This window comes from Mus caroli, unplaced genomic scaffold (assembly GCF_978045245.1).
Source record: "Mus caroli unplaced genomic scaffold, Mus_caroli_1 scaffold_15, whole genome shotgun sequence".
Classification (NCBI taxonomy): Eukaryota; Metazoa; Chordata; class Mammalia; order Rodentia; family Muridae; genus Mus; species Mus caroli.
Genome location: NW_028227270.1, coordinates 60819444 through 60838934, shown reverse-complemented (window position 1 = coordinate 60838934; position 19491 = coordinate 60819444). Strand labels below are relative to the sequence as shown.

At 45.3% G+C, this 19491-nt stretch overlaps 1 protein-coding gene across 8 annotated transcripts in view; it reads right to left on the bottom strand.

Moving 5' to 3' along the window:
• Window positions 1-254: 254 nt before the first annotated feature.
• The window catches only part of Agtpbp1 (ATP/GTP binding carboxypeptidase 1), a 117495-nt gene continuing 98258 nt past the window's right edge, over window positions 255-19491 (bottom strand). For 6 of the 8 annotated variants that reach the window (XM_021179857.3, XM_029485021.2, XM_085831028.1 and 3 more), the window contains 3 exons: window positions 15700-15876; window positions 14187-14347; window positions 255-4018 (listed from right to left, as the gene is read on the bottom strand). In XM_021179857.3, coding sequence (XP_021035516.1) covers window positions 3841-4018; window positions 14187-14347; window positions 15700-15876 — 516 coding nt within the window. In that variant the 3' untranslated portion in view covers window positions 255-3840. The other 2 variants (XM_085831027.1, XM_085831029.1) reach the window with 2 other exon arrangements.

The following is a 19491-nucleotide window of genomic DNA, read 5'->3' as shown; positions in this document are numbered from 1 at the left end:
TTTGGAAGTCCATGACTGAGTTGGAAAAGGTCCCACCCCTTACTAGCCCAGGCAAGGGGGAGATGTTACCATCGGAGGGCAACTCAGATTTAGAGATGGCTGGAATATTTCAAGTATAATATAATCAAGCACTCAAATGCTATCAGTAACCTGCCACGGACCACCCCAGAAAGGCATGGGGGCCCCTGGAATGAGGGTCCTTGAAGCTAGGTGGGTAAGGATTCGGCGGTGACAAACAGAAACAAACACAGAGGCAGTTTGAATCTGAGTGTATTCTGCAGCTCTCAAGCAGGGGATTTTATACATTAAAAAACCAAACATTACATCTCTTAGGAACTGTATCCAGTGAGACAATCACAAATACCAACAAACATCATTTGGCACAGTAAAGCACAAAAATCATCCAAGCATTACAACTCTGAAACTATGTATTCAGTGAATCACAAACAGAACAGGCAACATCATTATAAATCATCAAAATATAAAATTGTAAAAGGATGTATTCAGTGGGGGCTGTCGTCCAAGGCTTGTGGCATATTTCCAGGAGCAGGTTAATACATCTTTAACAGTCAGTGCTTTTAACCACTGAACTAACTTTCCAGCCCCATGGTTATATTATTTAACATCTAGTACCTGAATTTTTATAATCTTCAATATAAATTGAAACTATTTTAATTCTTCCTAATTAAGGCTTTTTTTTTTTTTACCATATACCAAAATCCACCTCCAATGACACACATGTAGCCATATGAAATTTTATTGTTCGGAAAGTTTATACCATAATAGTTTTGTAAATGATTTAGAAAGTAAAGCTTTGGTTTCCCTGGGGATAAAATCATGTTAGTGGCCCCATCTCTAGGGATGGTTTCTCACCCATTATTCTCACTTAAGATCTTAACCTAGGCTACCAGGAACATGTAAATAAGAAAAGGAATAAGACAAAACAAAACAGATAGATTGCCATGAGAACTAAGGCTCAAAATTTTTTCTCCAGTGAAGAGTTCCTCAACCGGTTCCAGGAGGCCTCCCCGTTTTGAGGTCGATCACCTCAGTCTGTGGAACTTGTCACACAGATCCAACTGGAGGTGGTGTGGCAGTAACCAGCCAAGAGTTATGTGATTATCTGTGACAGGGGCCTGGGGCCAGCAGGTGGTGCCACAATGCAAAGAAACTGTGAGATGAGGAGGCAGAATGGGGAGGACACAGTGCACTGACAATAATCTGTCACCTACCTGGTACAGGACGTAGTACTCTAACAGCCACTGTCACCTACCTGGTACAGGTTCCAGTACCAATAATGTAAAACAAGTCCACATAGCACTTCAAGGACTAATCCTTTGAAATTCTTATTTTCATTACGAGCACCAACTTTCCCTTAGGTTTCCCTTTACGACATGGGATATGAACATATTTTAACCAGAGAAATATTTTAAGTGACTGCTGTACTCATGTTTCAACCACACCATTTATTCAGAATATTTTTTTCATTAAAAAAATTAGTTGTGCATAGTTACCAATCTGTCGAGATAAAAGAAAAAGACTCATTCTTAAATTTATGTGTTATGATCCTTGAAGCGTATGTAAAAAGAGGGACTTGAAGGATGCATCAATGTGTCACTGGTGTCACTTCCTTTTGAATCAGACCACCACTTGCATTAGTGCACTTCCTGTGTCATCCACTTTAGTGTATACAGGTGGTCATCTTAACGTGAAGCTTGGAGACTTAGAACAGCACACCCGTGGCTGTGGGTATGTCACCAAGAGGGCATGCCTCCAGGACGACACAGCACACCTGTGACTGTGGGCATGCCACCAGGAGCACAATTCGGGGTTACTTATTCTCAAGCAGGAACTCCAACCAATGCTTCTATATACTGAACAGATACTTAACAGAGTGGCAGAGATTCCTCCTAAATTCCAACAAAACGGACAGTACAAAGCCACTCTGAACCATGGGTTTTTGTCATCTACATTTATAAGCACATTGGTTCAGGAAAGATCGTTCAACGTTTAATATTCCTCCTCCCTGGGCAGAGGTAAAGCAGGCTCTCATTTGTGGTGGGACATGAGGCTAGCTCTCAGGTCAGTGTCTAGGTGACACTCTGGTCTCCGCTGGCCTCTATGCATCCAGTTCCCTTCTCCTACAAAGCATTCAGCCCAGAGTCTCTCCCTGGTGCCCATCCCCAGCTCGCAGGTCACACACACAGCGCTTAGCAAAGTGTGATGCTGAAAGAGCACATGGACGACACTGTGAGTGTCCCTGTGGGCCTGCATCACAGCTCCCTGGAATCTGTAGTAACACAGGCTCTCAGGCTCCACGTGGACCACTCGGGCAGCAGTGTGTGTGTGTGTGTGTGTGTGTGTGTGTGTGCTCTAGGTAGGCATGCTGCATACTGCCACCAGTCAGACAGGACTAGAGGTAGCAGGTTCAAAGCTCTGAAGGCAGGAGAATTCCTGGGTCCACTGTCCACACCAGGCCTCACCACTGTGGCTGGGGCGCTGCACACAGCAAGCGTTTCAAACATTTTTGAATTCCTGAAGAAGGTAAAGCCCATGGGTTTTAAAATATACTTTAAAAATGGCTCCTAAGACACTAAAGAGAACATGTATTATCTTAAATATGGTACTTTAAAAAGTATTGATTTGGAAAATGTATAAATTCAAAATCTACTTTAATAATGTTTTCCGTTTTGAAGGGTTTAGAAGTGACTAATTTAGGAATAAACAAGGAGACACAGAGCAGCGAAGCACCGAGTGCTGGCTAGCGTGTGGTCTTGGTTTGTAACAGCAAAAACATCTCTTAAAGCAAGCATCTAGTCCCAAGCATCTAGAGTTTGCTTTGTTTAGTGATGACAGTTACCCTTGCCACAAGATAGCCAACCTTCTGCAAAGTGTCACTGCAAGAAACAGTTTGAATCACCTGGGGTCACCTAAGGCTCCCGCTAGTACTGCATGCTTTAACATAGCCCCTCCTAAGCCCAGGAGCAGTTAGCTCGTGAGGTGCCAATCAAACCAGTGTGTGAGAGCAACGGTCAGTGCTCATGTTCTGGTAATGAGGGTCTCTCAGTGTGTGCACAAGTGTGCACAGCTGAGAAAGGGGCAGCCTGAGGGGGTACAGGCATCCTATACCATCCCAACCTTAACACTAGGAAGCTAAGTGCTTATCATGCTCAGATTGGGGGTTTTAGAAGTTCTACACACTAAAAACCCTGAGCTGGTTAAAAAGATGACAAGATAAATGCAGAATCTGATATAGTTTTTATTTAACTTGATAAATGTAGAATGGGATGGATTCGAGGCAAATTATGGATTAGTTTAGCCACAATACACAGTTCACATGCTTCTGATGGGCAGTTAGTTATCTTCAGTAACTACCACCTCCACACAGACACATCTGCAGAAATCCATGTACAGTTATCTTCAGTAACTACCCACCTCCACACAGACACATCTGCAGAAATCCATGTACAGATATAGTGATTTTCAACAACTCTATAATTTAGATTTTGTATTCGGACACACTTTGAATTTATCTACTTGATGCAGTGCCACAGGAGATAAAAATTCATGCAATGATTCTTGGGTTCTTTTTTTTTTAAAGTAAATCTATCATTTGATAATTCAATGCTATATAAAGAACATTGAATATCTAAAATAAAACAAATGCCAATTATATCATTAATTAATAATATATTTATTGTCTTGAAACCAAATAGGCCCAAGTTCCTTTTTGTCTTCTTTGAGTCAGCTGTCTAAATGCTTGTCCCTCTCAAACTTCCTACATAATGAAAACCAAGACATTTCATTTCTTCTTGGCAATTAACAAAGATGGCAGAAAGTTCAAATCAGGTGTGTTCTTGATACCTCAGAGTCAGAAAGGGCTTCTTCTTGGGCAGAAGGCTCATAATCACCTGTGTTCTCCGCTAATTCAACATCTAACTCATCATTGCTTTCTGCACTGTAATCAACTTCTTCAAGGAACCGAGGCTCATCTTCATCCAAAACGTAAGTGGTGGGGCTGCAGCCAAAGCACAGAACACACAAGGGTTCGTGAGAGCAAGGCTGACACACCACCTCACACACCAACCTTGACCTCAGTAACACAGAGCACACGGCTTCCTGAGAGCCAAGGCTTCGATGCACCACCTCACATATGCCAACCTCAGTAACACAGCGGTTTGTCCTAACTTGGAACTTCTGTCCGAGTGGACAAGGTGAGAGGGTTCTAACAGTTGAAAGCTGCCTGCTTCAGCAATAGGGAACTTGGAACTTCTGTCCGAGTAGACAAGGTGAGAGGGTTCTAATGGTTGAAAGATGCCTGCTTCCATAGTAGGGGCTGAAATGGTACTCTTTAGTGATCCTGCAAGTGTGCACCATTAGCAGAAGGGAAATGGATTCTCTTAATGGTTATTTCAAGGATTTCATCAGCACACACACTTAGAATTCATTTTAAAGTTCTATTTTAATCCCTGTAAATTAGGCAACAGGTAATTCCAATGGGCTGTGTGAGAAGCTGTGGTACCCACCCAGCATGGTGGAGGAACGAGTTAGAACCAGTTAAGTCTACAGAGTGATTAGCTGCTGTGAGATGGTCACAGTCACATCCCCACAGTGTCCGTGGATCCGGAGTGAGAGTGAAGCAGGATGAGTAGTCTACACCCGCCTCGTGGGACTGTTTCCCACTGGGATAGCGGGTGAGTGCTTGGTAAGGCTCCAAGTACCTGTAAGCTTTCCTTCACGCGGTGTATGAGGTGAGAACGCTCCTCCACTCCTGCTCTCAATGGGTGGGAACTGACACACTCACACCATGCAGACACTGAAGGAACAAGTCACACACTGAAGCCCTGAGCAAACCACCCTGAATTTCATATGTATGTTGGCTTATAGGCCACTTCTACAAAAAGATTTCTCAGAGATGAAGCAACTAATAGCAATAAAATCAGACAAAAGAGAAAAACATCTGTTCAAATAAGGAGAAACACAGGTCAGTCAGCTCTGGAGATGGAAGAACCCACAGCTGGGACAAATCCTAGGCCAGCGCTGGCTCCTCAGTTACAGTTCTGAGAGAAGAAGGTGGACCTCATCTGAGAAGCACTTTATTCCTCCAGTGAGCTTTCTCTTTGCGGGGAGAGGGGCTGCGAGCCATTTTCCTCTGACACAATTGACTTTCTCTTAGAAGTTCAGAGCATACACCTCATTTTATAGTCCAGATAAAGATACTGACTGGCTTAGAAAATGAGCAAGACTTAACAGACCTAACATTTACAAGGACAAATCCCAATCTTTACCATGAAATTTAAGTAAGTAGTTATTAATCTGATAGCTAGGTCTTACTGGGCAGAAAGACTGTTAAACAAGATTGATTGTTTTGGAAATAACTGTTACTATCTTTTTTCTTTTGAAATGTAGTAAGCCATTCCCTCGACTTCAGTGTTTAATCACATTCTCCCGAGAGAACCAAGTGACTCCTAAGAGGGTGAGACACAGAGGAAAGCAGACACCCTGTGGGCACCAGCCTGCTTAGTTCTGGTTGCAGATGTGAGGACAGGAGAGACGCTTGGCAGTGCTAGCAGACAAGGCTGGAGGGCAGAGGACAGGAGCCGCAGGGAGGTGAGGGCAGAGGCGCGTGGACAGGGGACGGTGCTCAGGAGCTAAAGCAGCCGGTTTAAGAAACTGGAAGAAAAGTGGCCAGAGCGATCCAGGTTGTTTGAAGGAGCCTCGGCTCAGAATAAGGATGTGTGTGTGAAGGCAGATTCCCAAGCTCATCAACTGGAACTTCAGAAAAGGTTTGAAGGGCAGCCTTCTTAAAGCTGTACCCCAATGAGAGACTGAACTAGAGGGGTGCTTGTGTAAGGCCATGCAGCCTATAAGACAGCAAGAACTTGGGAGCCTTAGATCGAAAGGGCAAGCTGTGGCATGGCACAGCGAGAGGCAGGCAAGGCTGCAGCAGAAGCAATCTCAGTCCTCGCAGGTCGTGGGTCGCACCTCCATTTGTCATGAACAAGCCTGGTATATTCACCACTAACTGCTCACAGTGACAGCGTCACCTGCTCTGTTAAGAGAACAGAAAGGGTAGGAAACGAGGCCACAGCGCTCGGGCAACACCCGTAGCCCTCGGTGGTTCCTGAGAATCCTCTCCTGGGCTCAGCCTCTGGAGTCCTTCCTTCTCACACTGGGGCAGGGCCACCAATGCTCACAGTGGGACATTATCAGGACTGAGTGTGCCAGGGAAGGCACACACAGGTGAGAAAGCAGAGAACAGAGATGTCTATGAACAAGGCATGGGGGAGGGAGGGAGAGAGGGAGGGAGGAAAGGTACACAACCCTCCATTCTGCACACAGCTAGCCCTTGCAGTATGAATCACACTGCCATTATTTCACTGGCCACCTCTGGCCCGCTTCTCTTCTCCCTGTGGCTGCTCAGTGGTGAGCATGCGCTCCTGTGCCTCAACATGCTCACCCACCAAGATGCTCCTGGTCCCAGCTCTCCCTCTGCACATGCCCTCTGAATGCGCTCACCCATTTTAATGTGCACTCATCTCTTCCAAACGCAAACACAGAGTCTGGCTTCCCAAGAGCCTCTTGTATACACATGGACTTGCCAGAGACATCACATGGCTAACTCACCCATACCACAAATACCGCATGTTGGGAACACATGGTTTTCCCCACTAAATCTCTTCTTCTGTATTCTGAACTCCATCCATTCAGAAAGTCACTCAACTCAGAATTCTCCAGAAGAAAGGCAGCCAGTCTCCAGACCATGTCAAACCCCACGTGTTCCGTGACAAGTTCTGACCACACTTGTTTTCTCCACACAAGGTGTATTTCTCACTTTCTCCCCGTCCCCCAGTGGCTCATGTTTCTTTCAAAAGTGCAGCTTGGCCTCACCCTCAGCTCTCTCAGACACCTTGGCATGTGTTTCCTCTCTGCACGCTTCCTCTGTGCCCTGCATAAACATTCCATCTGACTCCATGCCTGTTTTCTCAATACCAAAGGTCAAGAATGTGGCCTGCCTAGCTAAATACCTCCTGTGGCCCCAAAAAGACCTAGCAACACTTCTCAGCTGCCTCAGTAAATGCTGGCCAAACTCCGAATGAATGTAAGAATATGATGCTAGCATCCCACCTACAGCAGCCTCCCCTCTCAGACACCAACAGACACCTTACTGAAACAGCTACTTCCTTCCTGAGAATCAAGAGTCTAGCTGGGGCTTGTGCTGAGACCACTTCCTACTTCCATTCACAACAGTCATGAATAGAGGCCCCCATTTCCATAGGGCCCAGACTCTTCTCTTCAGAGGCCCCACTCTCTGGCCTGTCTCTGGCCATGTGGCAGGGAGCAGAGCCTGCTGTGCTGTTGTCTGTCTGCCTGCCAGGGTATCCTAACCCTTCTGCTCGATATTGCCAACACTCCACCTCAGTTCCCACTGAGCAGCCAGCGCCTCTCAACAGAAAGCAAGCAGGCTACCAGGACCGTGAGTGTTCCTCTCACCCCACCCCACTATTCCGCTTTACTGGAAAGGGTTTTGGGCACAAGGCCAATCACAGCAATTCATTTTCTTTTATTGAGATTCCGTATGTGCTCTGTGTACTTTATAACTTAGGAAGAGCCGTCACAGATATCACTTCACATACTCAAAACCACCTTTCCTTTCATAGGAATACTTGTGTGTCGTTCTGAAATCACTATTGTATAGAGACTTACATGCAAGCACATGCAAGCACATGCACACACAGAAGAGGAGGTAGGCTAAGCTACTATACAATACAGCTAACCAAAGAATATCTATTTGGAAAAAGAGAAAGGAATTGCTAATGTCTGACTGGCGGCAAGAGGCGTGAAGCTGTAGCTATTAAATGGCCCTGAGCCAGTCCTCCCAGGAGAGTACCGATGGCCAGGTCACTGTCATTGCGTCCTCACGGAGGCACAACACTGCAAGCAGAGTGAGTGTCACTTGTGCACTCAGAGGACATCAGGTGCAATGGAGACTGTGGGGTTTAGAGACCTTCGGTCAGAACCATCAAACCATGACCTTGGGCAGTTCTGAGCTACAATTGTACAATACGATCTAGCTCCGATTAGTCTCAGCAAATCACTCCACTTCTGTGATAACCAAACATAACAGAAACTCCAATGGGCAAACAGGGCACCCCAAAAGCCCCTGAGCAGTGGGCTGAGGGGAGTGCGCACAGCAGAGCTCACACTCATGGCTCATTGCAGTGAAAGGATACAAAGCAAGCTCAGCAAGGGGAAGTGCGGGGCCAAGTCCAGTGGGAGGCAGGGCAAGGCAGGCAGCTGCCAGGGGCAGGAGTCCTCAGAGCGCCAGCAAGTTCAAAGGACTGCAGGGAAAAGCTGGAGTTCAGAGCTGCCACGTGTCCTGAAAAAGGGAGTTGCAGAGAGGTGACCTCAGCATTCAGCAGTGTTCCCAGACATATTTGACAAACTTAAGTGACACAGTGCAAGGGGCTAAAAAGCCACACAGCAGCACCCCACACAGAGGGACAAGGAAGCCACAGAAATGCTTTGCTGGTTTCAAGGTGCCAAAGAGAAGAGGGGGATCCTGAGGTGTCCACAGTGACCCCTGGTGGGCTGCTCCTCTCAAAGTCTGGAGGGGCAAACCAGGAGTCAGCAAAACAACCTTCATATATTTTGTAATGTTATCTCAAGCCAACTTGTACTCCTTGAAGTCAAGAACAACAGACCCTCTCATCTTTATACCTGACACCTAGCTGTCACACAACTAGAGAAAAACCCAAGAGAAACAGCTCTAGTGTATTAGTTACCACATGGGAACTCTAACAAAACTGTGACCCAAAATAGATGACAAGATGGGGAATCTCAGCATCTGATTTCTATCTAAAAAAAAAAAAAAATCACATTAAATCTAGACTCAAACCATACAACGGACACTAGAGCTCAGGATTAGGTCTAAAACTCACATAGGTTGGCGCTGAGAAGAGATGGGAGCAGAAATAAGTAGATACTTTCAGGCTTCAACAGAGAGAGAAAGAAGGACCAGAAACAAAGATTAAGTATCCTGCAAGCTAACCCTGCACAAGAGCAGAGCACACGATAGAAGCAATGCACAAAAAGCTAATGGTTGTACACCTTCCAAAGTCAATGAGAGACTCAACGTACAGACTTATGAGAGCTGCAAACCTCACATGGGAGAAACAAGGAACAGCAACCCTCAAACTCACAGCAAAACCGCTAAGATCCTCAAACAAGAGAACCCAAGAGTATACACATGACCCTGGCCCATGACTTCTCAACAGAAGGAGCAAAGTGAGCAAATGTGGTAAATAAAATAATCTGCTTACAGCAGACACACAGAGGCACATAAACATGCACACACAAACAGATACACATAGATATGCACATACAGACAGACACATACACACTCACAGGCACACACAGGCACATACACACAGGCATACACAAGACATACAGGCATAGGTACAGACACACATACAAGCATTCACAGGCACTAGTGAGTGTGCACATGTGTGCACACACAACACACACCAACATAGTATGCACAGTTTAACAAAGCACTATATGATCCTAACATGGGACTCAACAGACAAGCCCAGCTGGGTGCACACTGTAAGGCAGTACTCAGAAGGGCTGCCATGAGTTTGAGTCCAGCCTGTGCTAGAGAAAGAAACCTTCTCTCAATAGGGAGCAAAGGCCAGGGATGGGGGTAGGGACCACTGAAGAATTAAGGAGTGAGTCCTAATGAGTAGTGGATGACTAAAGCAGCTATAACTTCAAGTACGAGCAGTTCCATTAAAATCTGTCACAACAGTAAAAAAGTAGGAAGGTTATAAAATGAATGTGCCCTACAGTCTCAGCACTCATAGTCTATGAGGAAGCAGACAGCAATTTACATTACATGGTAATAAACCAGGAGTCCATTATGCACTGATAAACCTCTAGGGTACCAATGAAAGAATAACAAAAGAAAATAGAACAAGATTATGCAGAGACAAAACTGGAATAACAAAAGATCATCTCCGAGATGAGGAAGTGACAAACAGGAAATAGCTCACAATACCAGGTGTGAGACACTAAAACTAAAACTCCCCAACGCTGTCAGTAACTCACTAAATGGAACAGAATGCGTGTATCATTGTATGAAGACAACAGACCAGCTTATAAAGCACACAGTTATGTCTGCAAACAGATTCACATCCTAAGTAGAACCCCACAGAGCTGAGACTGGGGAGCAGCCAAGGGGTGGTGTAGCTGCTGCAGACAGAGGGCAATTCAAAGTAGAAGGAATGCTTCCAGTAAGAGCCTTAAGCAGGCATTTCATGGCCAGTGAGAACCACACTTACAATACAATCTCAAAATAAAGCGCTGAGCAGCTCCAGACCACGCCCTGCTCACTGTCAGCTGCATTAGAACAACTCCATGCTCTGAGGTCTGGGCTCTAGGTCCCTTCACAGTGTCAGCAATTCTTACACTTCAAAACACAATTACCACTTCCTCTTCTTCGAGGGCCTGGTTACCAGCATAGAAAACACTTTTCCTTTAATAAGTCTTTTTTCTTTCAGCACCAAGATCCACTGGACCCAAATTAGTGTTTCTTTATGTTTAGCTAGCATTCTTCCTCCTCCTCCTCCTCCTCCTCCTCCTCCTTCTCTTCTTCTTCTTCCTCCCCCTCCTTTTCTTCTTCTCTTCCTTCTAAAGATTTATTTTATTATTATATCTAAGTACATTGTAGCTGTACCAGAAGAGGGCGTCAGATCTCATTACAAATGGTTGTGAGCCACCATGTGGTTGCTGGGATTTGAACTCAGAACCTCTGGAAGAGCAGTCAGTGCTCTTAACCACTGAGCCGTCTCTCCAGCCCTAGCTGTCATTTCTTTACCAATCTTCACTTATTATGGTGGTTTGAATATGCTTGGTACATGGAAAGTACTAATATTAGGAGGTGTGGCCTTACTGGAGGTGGTGTGGCCTTCCTGGAGAAAGTGTGTCACTGTGAGGTGGGTTTTAGAGGTCTCCTCCTGAGCTCAGAGTCCACCCAGTGTGGAATGAGACCCTCATCCTAGCTGTCTGCAAAAAGGAACCTTCTCCTGGCTGCCTTGGGATCAAGATGGAACTCTCAGCTCCTCTCTAGCGCCATGCCTGCCTGCACACTGCACACCATGATGATGATGGACTGAAGCTCTGAAACTGTAAGCCAGCCTCAATTAAAGTTTGCCTTTATAAGAGTTGATTTGTTCATGGTGTCTCTTCACAGCAACAGAAACCCTAGCTAACTATCTTCTGCCAACCCCTAGCCTAAAACTTAACAATATGCCTAAATGATTGTAGGCCATTTTAATTGCCTCAAAGCGTGCATTCAATATGTGTGCACACATATAATAATGTATGTATGCAGACGTGCATGCCGGTGTGTACAGTTGTATGCCATGTGTCTTTCTCAACTACACTGACTGAGCTAGGCTGGACGGCCACATGAGCTAGCTTCCAGTATCCTCTCTCTGTTGCCCACATTGGGGTTACAGGCACATGCCAGCAAGCCTGGCTCTGTGTGAGCACTGGAAACCTGGACTCAGGCCTCGGGCTTGCCGAGAAAGGACTTCACCAACTGAGGATCTACCCAGCCTGGGGTTTTAACAGCTGTTTTAATAGGTCTTCCACAGGCCTTGTAACTAGTGTATAACCTCACAAATGTAACTGATTCTTGCAACACCTAGGAGCTCCCTGAAATAACCTCTGCACATCCTCTGCCCTTACCACAGGGTGACCACAGCACTGTCTACCAGGACTTACAATTGGCACTAAATCTAAGGGCTCATCAACAGAACACAATGAACAGGGAAAAGCAATACAGCCAGGCACCGACATCACAAGAATTCTTCCCCCAGGAGGTATTGGAACATAAGGAGGAAAAGGCAGGCAGAGAGAGGGAGCTCAAATAAGCTGTACATTAGATTCCAGGTGATTCTGATGGCATTTAAATTGTGTCTGTGTATGTGCACACGTATATATGGGTATCCACCTATGCAAACACCTGAATACAGAGTTTTGCCTAAGAGAACTTAAGAACAGTGATGACAAAGAAGTGATATGTAGAACTAGTACTAAACATCCATACAGATGTTACTTTAAACCACAAGTCATCAGCTCAGCCTGGAAACTGGCCAATTCCAACCTCATGAAAAACTACACACAAAGACTGGCCTTAGGTCCTGCTACTGGGGGGCGGGGAGGCTCAAGAAGAGTGCATGCAGAGAAGCATGCAAGAGTGGGGGAGGGCAGAGAAGAGTGTGCATGCACAGAAGCATGCAAGAGTAGGGAGGGGGCAACATAATTCTGAGCCCAAGACAAACTAATGGCAGCTGTAATTAAAGTCCAACTAAACTTTAAATTACTCGTCTAACACACACATATTTTTAAAATGTTAAGTTAGAAGTTTGATGAGAAAGAGGACACAGGCATAGCTGTAAAGCAATCCCAATGAAAAACTCAATTACTAACAGAGGAAAACTACATTTGCAATGGGGAACCTTAGGAAACATCTTAACAGGTGACCAGTGGAAAGGTTCTGAAACTCGGAGTCAGATGCCCAATGACCAATGCCGCTTGCTCGGCACCCCTGGCGCTCCTGCCTAACAAGAATGATCTACGTTCACTCAGAGACGGAGGCAAACTCAGACTGATGACCTGCAAACCACACAAGAGTTAGGGTACGAGAGTCAAAGGAAAGAAGTCAGAAGCTTGGGGAAAAACTGGGCCAGAGAGAAGAATGGTGGCCTGGGTAAAGAAGCGGCTGATTATTTAATAGTTTAACTCAATAAACAGAAGAAAAGAACGGTGAAAATCCACAGCAAAACCACCCCATCTCAACTGCAGACTGCTGGGCACTTTTACAGACATAGCAGTGAGAATAAGATATGCTCAACCTGTACTTCAAGAAAGTCTGAGACCGCATGATCTCCCCAAGATACCAAAATAAAGCAAACAGACTTAGAAAAGAAAACAGAATGAAATGCAATTTTAGATGCTAACTGTGGTATGGCAGCACTCAGCAGTACAATTCTTCTGAACAGACACTTTTCAAAATATTTCCTTCTTCCTTTTGAGAGTCAGAGCCTGCTGGAGGGAAGGGCTAGTGGCCACCATGTGTAGATCACTAATAACCAAGGCTGGTCCACTGCACTGTCTGAGTGAGCCCAGCAACCTCCTTTCATGGACTGTGGTAAGTAACACTGAGTTCAAGTCCATGTCTGACCTTCAAGGAAGCTGACCCCAGTCCACACTGATCAGCACTGAGCACATGGAGGTCAGAGGAGCTCAGGAGCCTCTCAGCTACCCTGAGCACAGCTCTAGGAGCTGCACACAGGCTGTTCAGGCTTGCAGACAACCGCTTTCCCCACTGGCCATCCCGCCTGTCCAAGAGCATCACTGTGACCTCTACATTTGCCTGCACTGTGGTTTGGCTGCCAGTGAACACCACATCCACAGAGCCCCAGTGTCTGTCTCACAGTGTGGAACCTGCCGCCATGATCCACAGCACAGAATGCTGCTAAGTTAACACAGCAACAAACTGACACCCAACAACTCAAGTCATCAAGGGCCAAAACACAGGACTATTCTTCACTGACACTCCACAAAACAGAATGCCAAGTCTGGCAGAATAACTAAGGAATCTAACACTACAATGTTTAAACAGACAAATGGTTCAAATGTCATGCACAATGTATTTTAAAAGAAAATACTATTTAGCACACATTTGAAGGAATAAATTGTCAAACATGCTAAATTCAACTGTTTCCAATATATAATCAGGTTACTGAAAAGCCATCTGATGTATGTATACTGCAACAAAACAAAATGTCTTTTGAAATAAAAACATAATTCCAAGTCTTCTTAATTTAGATATCTAAATGTACTATTTCAACACTGCTAGTTTTTGTGTTTTTGGTTAAAAGTAAATTATTACAGTTACTAAGGTTGAAAGCAGAAGGTTCTCTCTTTCCAGTGCTATTTGAGCATCAGACACTACAATTAGAAACAAGTATTAGGCAGGTAACCCTACGCACACTAACTGTAAATGTGCTCTTCGCTCTCAGGAGCGCTGTCCCCGCCTGTGACTATGTGCATGAGGTCTTACTAACAGAAAGCACCTAAGGAAAAGAGAAAGAAAGAAAAGAAGAGTGTCCCACCTAGTCACTTTACAGCTTGATTCAATTAAGTCATTTTCAAAGTCAAGCAGGTTGGAGGGCAGATTATATTCCAATGAAGAAGTCAGTCGTTTCAAACGCAATAAACCAACACAAAATTTTGCTCCCATCTCTTCCAATTCTCGAGTCCCAATCTGTAAACCCTAGAAATAAAGTAAAACACAGACTCTCAGAACCTTTGCTGTCCTCGGATGCAGCGTATTACAGTCCTAGCCAAGGAAATAATAATGACATTTACAAGAGTAAGACACAGCTATGGCGGTAGGGACACTGGGAAGGTCCTGGTGACATGAGTGACTCTGGATAATAATAGGCTGGCCTAAAGGACAGTAACTCTCTGCTGTTCTCTGGTGGTGTTTGTTTCTAGACAGGGTCTTGCCATGTACCCCTAACTGGCCTTCCTCACACACACATGCTATGCACTACAATCCCTGGCTCTCGCAGAGCATCCTGAAGCGCAGGTTCGGTTCTGGCTTCTGAGGAAGACTCACTCCTGAATGTGTAGTGAAACCCCTACTCCTACTCACTATGACGCAAGTCCCTTTTCACCGACAATCTCAGGGGATAAAATGAGTGAGCTTGGAGTTTTCTGACTAAATCCCTCTTGCCCATGTGTCAGTGCTGATGCACAAGCATTCAGAGTCGGAACTCTGCATCTCTGAACAGTACCTCAGACACTCATGCACAGCACTCCAGTGAGGAAAGAGATGAGAGCACCTCAGCCTGTGTCCATTCAACTCCGGCCCCTTAAACTGCTTCTCAAGTATGCACCATAAGGTCATCAGACATTAAATGTCACCATAAAACCACAAATATTGATTGTGAACTACATGGGTTATCATTTATTTTCCAGATACAAAAATGAACCACTAAAACAACTGAAGGCCTTACACCATCAAAGCTGTAGGTGCGAATGACATCAGAGCAGAGCAAGAACAGACTCCAGGATGACTCCTGACCCATACATTATGATTCACAACAGTAGCAAAGCTATAGTTATAAAGTAGCAACAAAATAATTTATGGTTGGGGGTCATACAACACAAGGAACTCTATTAAAAGGCTGCAGCATTAGGAAGGCTGAGAAGTACTATAATGGAAGGAGATGCCCCACATACATACAAACACGGGCATGCATCCCTCACTCCCACCGGAAACCTCACTGGTAACTCCGTGGCATTCAATCCTGCTACTTATGTTATGCGTCCAGCTCAGTAAGAAAGATGCACATTTAAGGACTACTTCAAAGTCAGGAGAGCACATCCCAGAGGAATCATCAGGTGTCTTTACAGCTAAACTCCTGTGGCTGAAGAGAGGGCTCTGTGCTTACGAGCGCTCTGTGCTCTTGCAGAGGGCAGTGTTCTGTTCCCTGCACTTACATGGCACAGCTGACAACTGAGGGGCAGTGCAGCTCTAGAGCCTCCTTGGCATTGCACTCAAGAGCACACACTCACAAACACTCTAAGTTTGAACAGATAAACACCCCCAGGGTTTACCTTGTATCTACCCTGATCGCAGCCACATAAAGTACTCTCCATGGTGTAGCTCCTCTGAACTCCAATTTCCCGCCACACAACAACCCGAGCTGTGGATTCTTTAGATTTTTCGACCACAAAGCTACAACTGCTCATGCAAAATGCCGGAGCAATGTGGCTCAGTATCTTAGGCAAAGTCTGTAAAAATAAAATAGTAAGCCAGAGGTTATTAATCGAAACACTGCTTTAAGCAATGTACAAAGTATTTATAAGCATTTACAAAAAGCCTGGTTACAAAGATAAAGAAGGCAGCTAAAGAGATGGCTTTGCTGCTAGGAGTGCCTGCTGCTCATGCAGGAGCCCGGAGTTCACGTCCTAGACCCACATTGGCTGTTGTCAGTTAAGTGGAGTGCCAGAGGACCCTACACTCTCTGCTGGTTCCCATGGGAACACACATGCACAAGTACAAACTCACACACAGACACACACATACAGAGTTACACAAAGCAAATAATATACAAGCACATAAAATATGAAGAAAAACATGCTTCAAATTTAAAAACAAATTAGCCCAGGAAAGGCTAGCTGATTTAACATGAAATGTCAATGACCTCTAGATTGACAGACAGAAGACAGGCAGAGCTAGCACAAGCAATGAAATCATAACCAAAGCAGGAACAATGTTTTTCTAACTTAAAATTATTCTCAAGTTTACCTGAAAATATAAACATGTGAACAAACCCTGAAAAACTGTCACACACAGACAAAAAAGTCTATGTCTGGAGAACCAATCCCACAGATGCCAATGTGGCCTAAATGTGGCCCATATATCTGCTGTGACCCAGACAAGGACAGAATGCAGGAAACACACTGCACTCTGCAAAGAGGGTTCAGGAGCAGAACCAAAGCAGAACAACTCCTAGACAGGACAGATGATCATCAACAACACTGGCTCAGCTGCTCATCAGGGACAATGACCTGGAGCTGCTCTTCATTGGTTGACTTAAACATAGAAGCAACTTTAAAACTCAACAGGGCTGAGGATGCAGTTCAGGAGTCCAGCACCTGTTTATCATGCAAGAGGCCCTGAGTTCTAACCCAGTGCCATCAAAAAGAGAAAAACAACAACAACAGTTTTAAATAGTTCAAAACAGAAAAAAATAGAAAATCTGTTATGCATATGAGTTCTTATTTTTAAAACAGTAATAACTGATGAACAGTATAAGGGCCAGAAACATAAACAATAGCATTTCCAGAGGACAGTGTAGTGAGTAAACATGGAAACACACTCACTTCTGTCACTACAGGAGTTAACAGGACCAGGCTGTTTCCTCAGGACAGACGGGGGGTGTGCACACACAGAGATGCTGCAGGAAAGAGGGTGTGCACACAAGAGATGCAGCAGGACTGAAAGAGTGTGCACACAGAGATGCAGCAGGACAGACAGAGGGTGTGCACACACAGAGATGCTGCAGGACAGACAGAGGGTGTACACACAGAGATGCAGCAGGACTGAGAGAGTGTGCACACAGAGATGCAGCAGGACTGACAGAGTGTGCACACAAAGAGATGCAGCAGGACAGATGGAGGGTGTGCACACACAGAGATGCAGCAGGACAGACAGAGGGTGTGCACACACAAAGATGCAGCAGGACAGACAGAGGGTGTGCACACACAGAGATGCAGCAGGACTGAGTGTGCACACAGAGATGCAGCAGGACTGACAGAGGGTGTGCACACAGAGATGCAGCAGGACAGACAGAGGGTGTGCACACACAGAGATGCAGCAGGACTGACAGGGTGTGCACACACAGAGATGCAGCAGGACTGACAGAGTGTACACACAGAGATGCAGCAGGACTGAGAGAGTGTGCACACAGAGATGCAGCAGGACAGACGGAGGGTGTGCACACACAGAGATGCTGCAGGACAGACAGAGGGTGTGCACACAGAGATGCAGCAGGACTGAGAGAGTGTGCACACAGAGATGCAGCAGGACTGACAGAGGGTGTGCACACAGAGATGCAGCAGGACTGAGAGAATGTGCACACAGAGATGCAGCAGGACTGACAGAGGGTGTGCACACACAGAGATGCAGCAGGACAGACAGAGTGTGCACACAGAGATGCAGCAGGACAGACAGAAGGTGTGCACACACAGAGATGCAGCAGGACAGACAGAGGGTATGCAAAGACAGCTGCACCACTCATGGCATTTTGAGCATCAACTGGCTTCACCTATATTGTGGAGAGTTTGGCAACACTATTCAAATGACCACCAACAAGAGACTACTCAACAAATACAGGTAGACGTTCTGATACGGTAAAACTAAGATGCACAGCGTTTTGTTAAACCGATAAAAATAATGAAGATAAACTTAAGTATGATTACTTGAAAAGATGGTCAACAGACATCAAGTTGCTATGCAGTGAAAGGAGGGTGGAGAAGTGGCCCCATGGTTAAGAGTGTGTCCTGCCTCTGCAGAACTTGTGCTTGGTCTCGGCACCTGCATGGGGGCTCATAATAGGCTATGAGCTGTCTCTCCAGTCCCAGGAAGATTGTCTCAGGACTTCATATTCTGAAGAAGAAGGCAGCATAAGGAAATGAATCCAAGAGAAACTGCCTGTACTACCAGTGAAGGGAAGCTGCAGAATACATGCTGTCTGATGTATCAGCGTGCAGCGTACAGCGAGCCGTCGTCAGTCATGGCCTGCAGATGGCTCAGTTATATTAGAGTAGGCCACATTAAGTAAATGTGTCCGTGCAACTCAGGGTTTTCCAGAGACCCAGTAGCTTCTTCTAGCATCTACTGGCACTTTAGACACGCATAAACTCTCACAGGTACACACACACATATACAGATAAATAAAATTATAATAATTCCTAAGTTAAACAGAAGAAATATAGTGTGAATATGAAATCTGCATTCAGCTTAAGTGACTAAGAAGTCTCACAATACCAAAATATTTTCATAGTAAAGGGATATTAAAATGAGGGGACATTACAGTAAAGGGCCGCTGTCTTGGCATTTGATACTAGCACATGGAAAGGCCCTGCCCATACTCCTCTGCAGCCTCTTGCTAGTCACTTTCAAACACTGTTTCCAAAGTTCTAAAGTAAGTATTCCCTATTTCACCTCTACCCCTGAGTTGCACGGACACATTTACTTAATGTGGCCTACTCTAATATAACTGAGCCATCTGCAGGCCATGACTGACAGCTCGCTGCTCGCTGCTCGCTGCACGCTGATACATCAGACAGCATGTATTCTGCAGCTTCCCTTCACTGGTAGTACAGGCAGTTCTCTTGGATTCATTTCCTTATGCTGCCTTCTCCTTCAGAATATGAAGTCCTAGACAATCGTCCAGGGGCTGGAGAGACAGCTCAACAGTTAAGAGCACTTCCCGTGCTTTCGGAGGACCTGGCTTTAGTTCCCAGAACCCATCCAGCAGCTCCCAGTTGTCTGGACCTCCAGTTGCAGGGCTTCTGCTGTCCTCCTTCTCGGCCTCTGCAGGCACTGCACACAGACGGTGCACAGACACAGCTGCAGGTACAACGACCACGCATAAATCTTTCAAAAATATTTTTAAAACATTATTGCCCAGTAGCCTCCTGGACAGGTAATTTATGAGGCAGATATTGGATACTTTCAGTATCTAGCCCCATCTTACTTCACATTCACTTAGAGCTAAGAGGGAATATGCATTTTAATATGTAACCCTTTTTAGAAGGATCATAAAACTTACAGCAATCTCTCCTGAGAGAATTAGTAATTTCCTACAGGCAACCAATCATCTACTTGGAGCCAGCAGA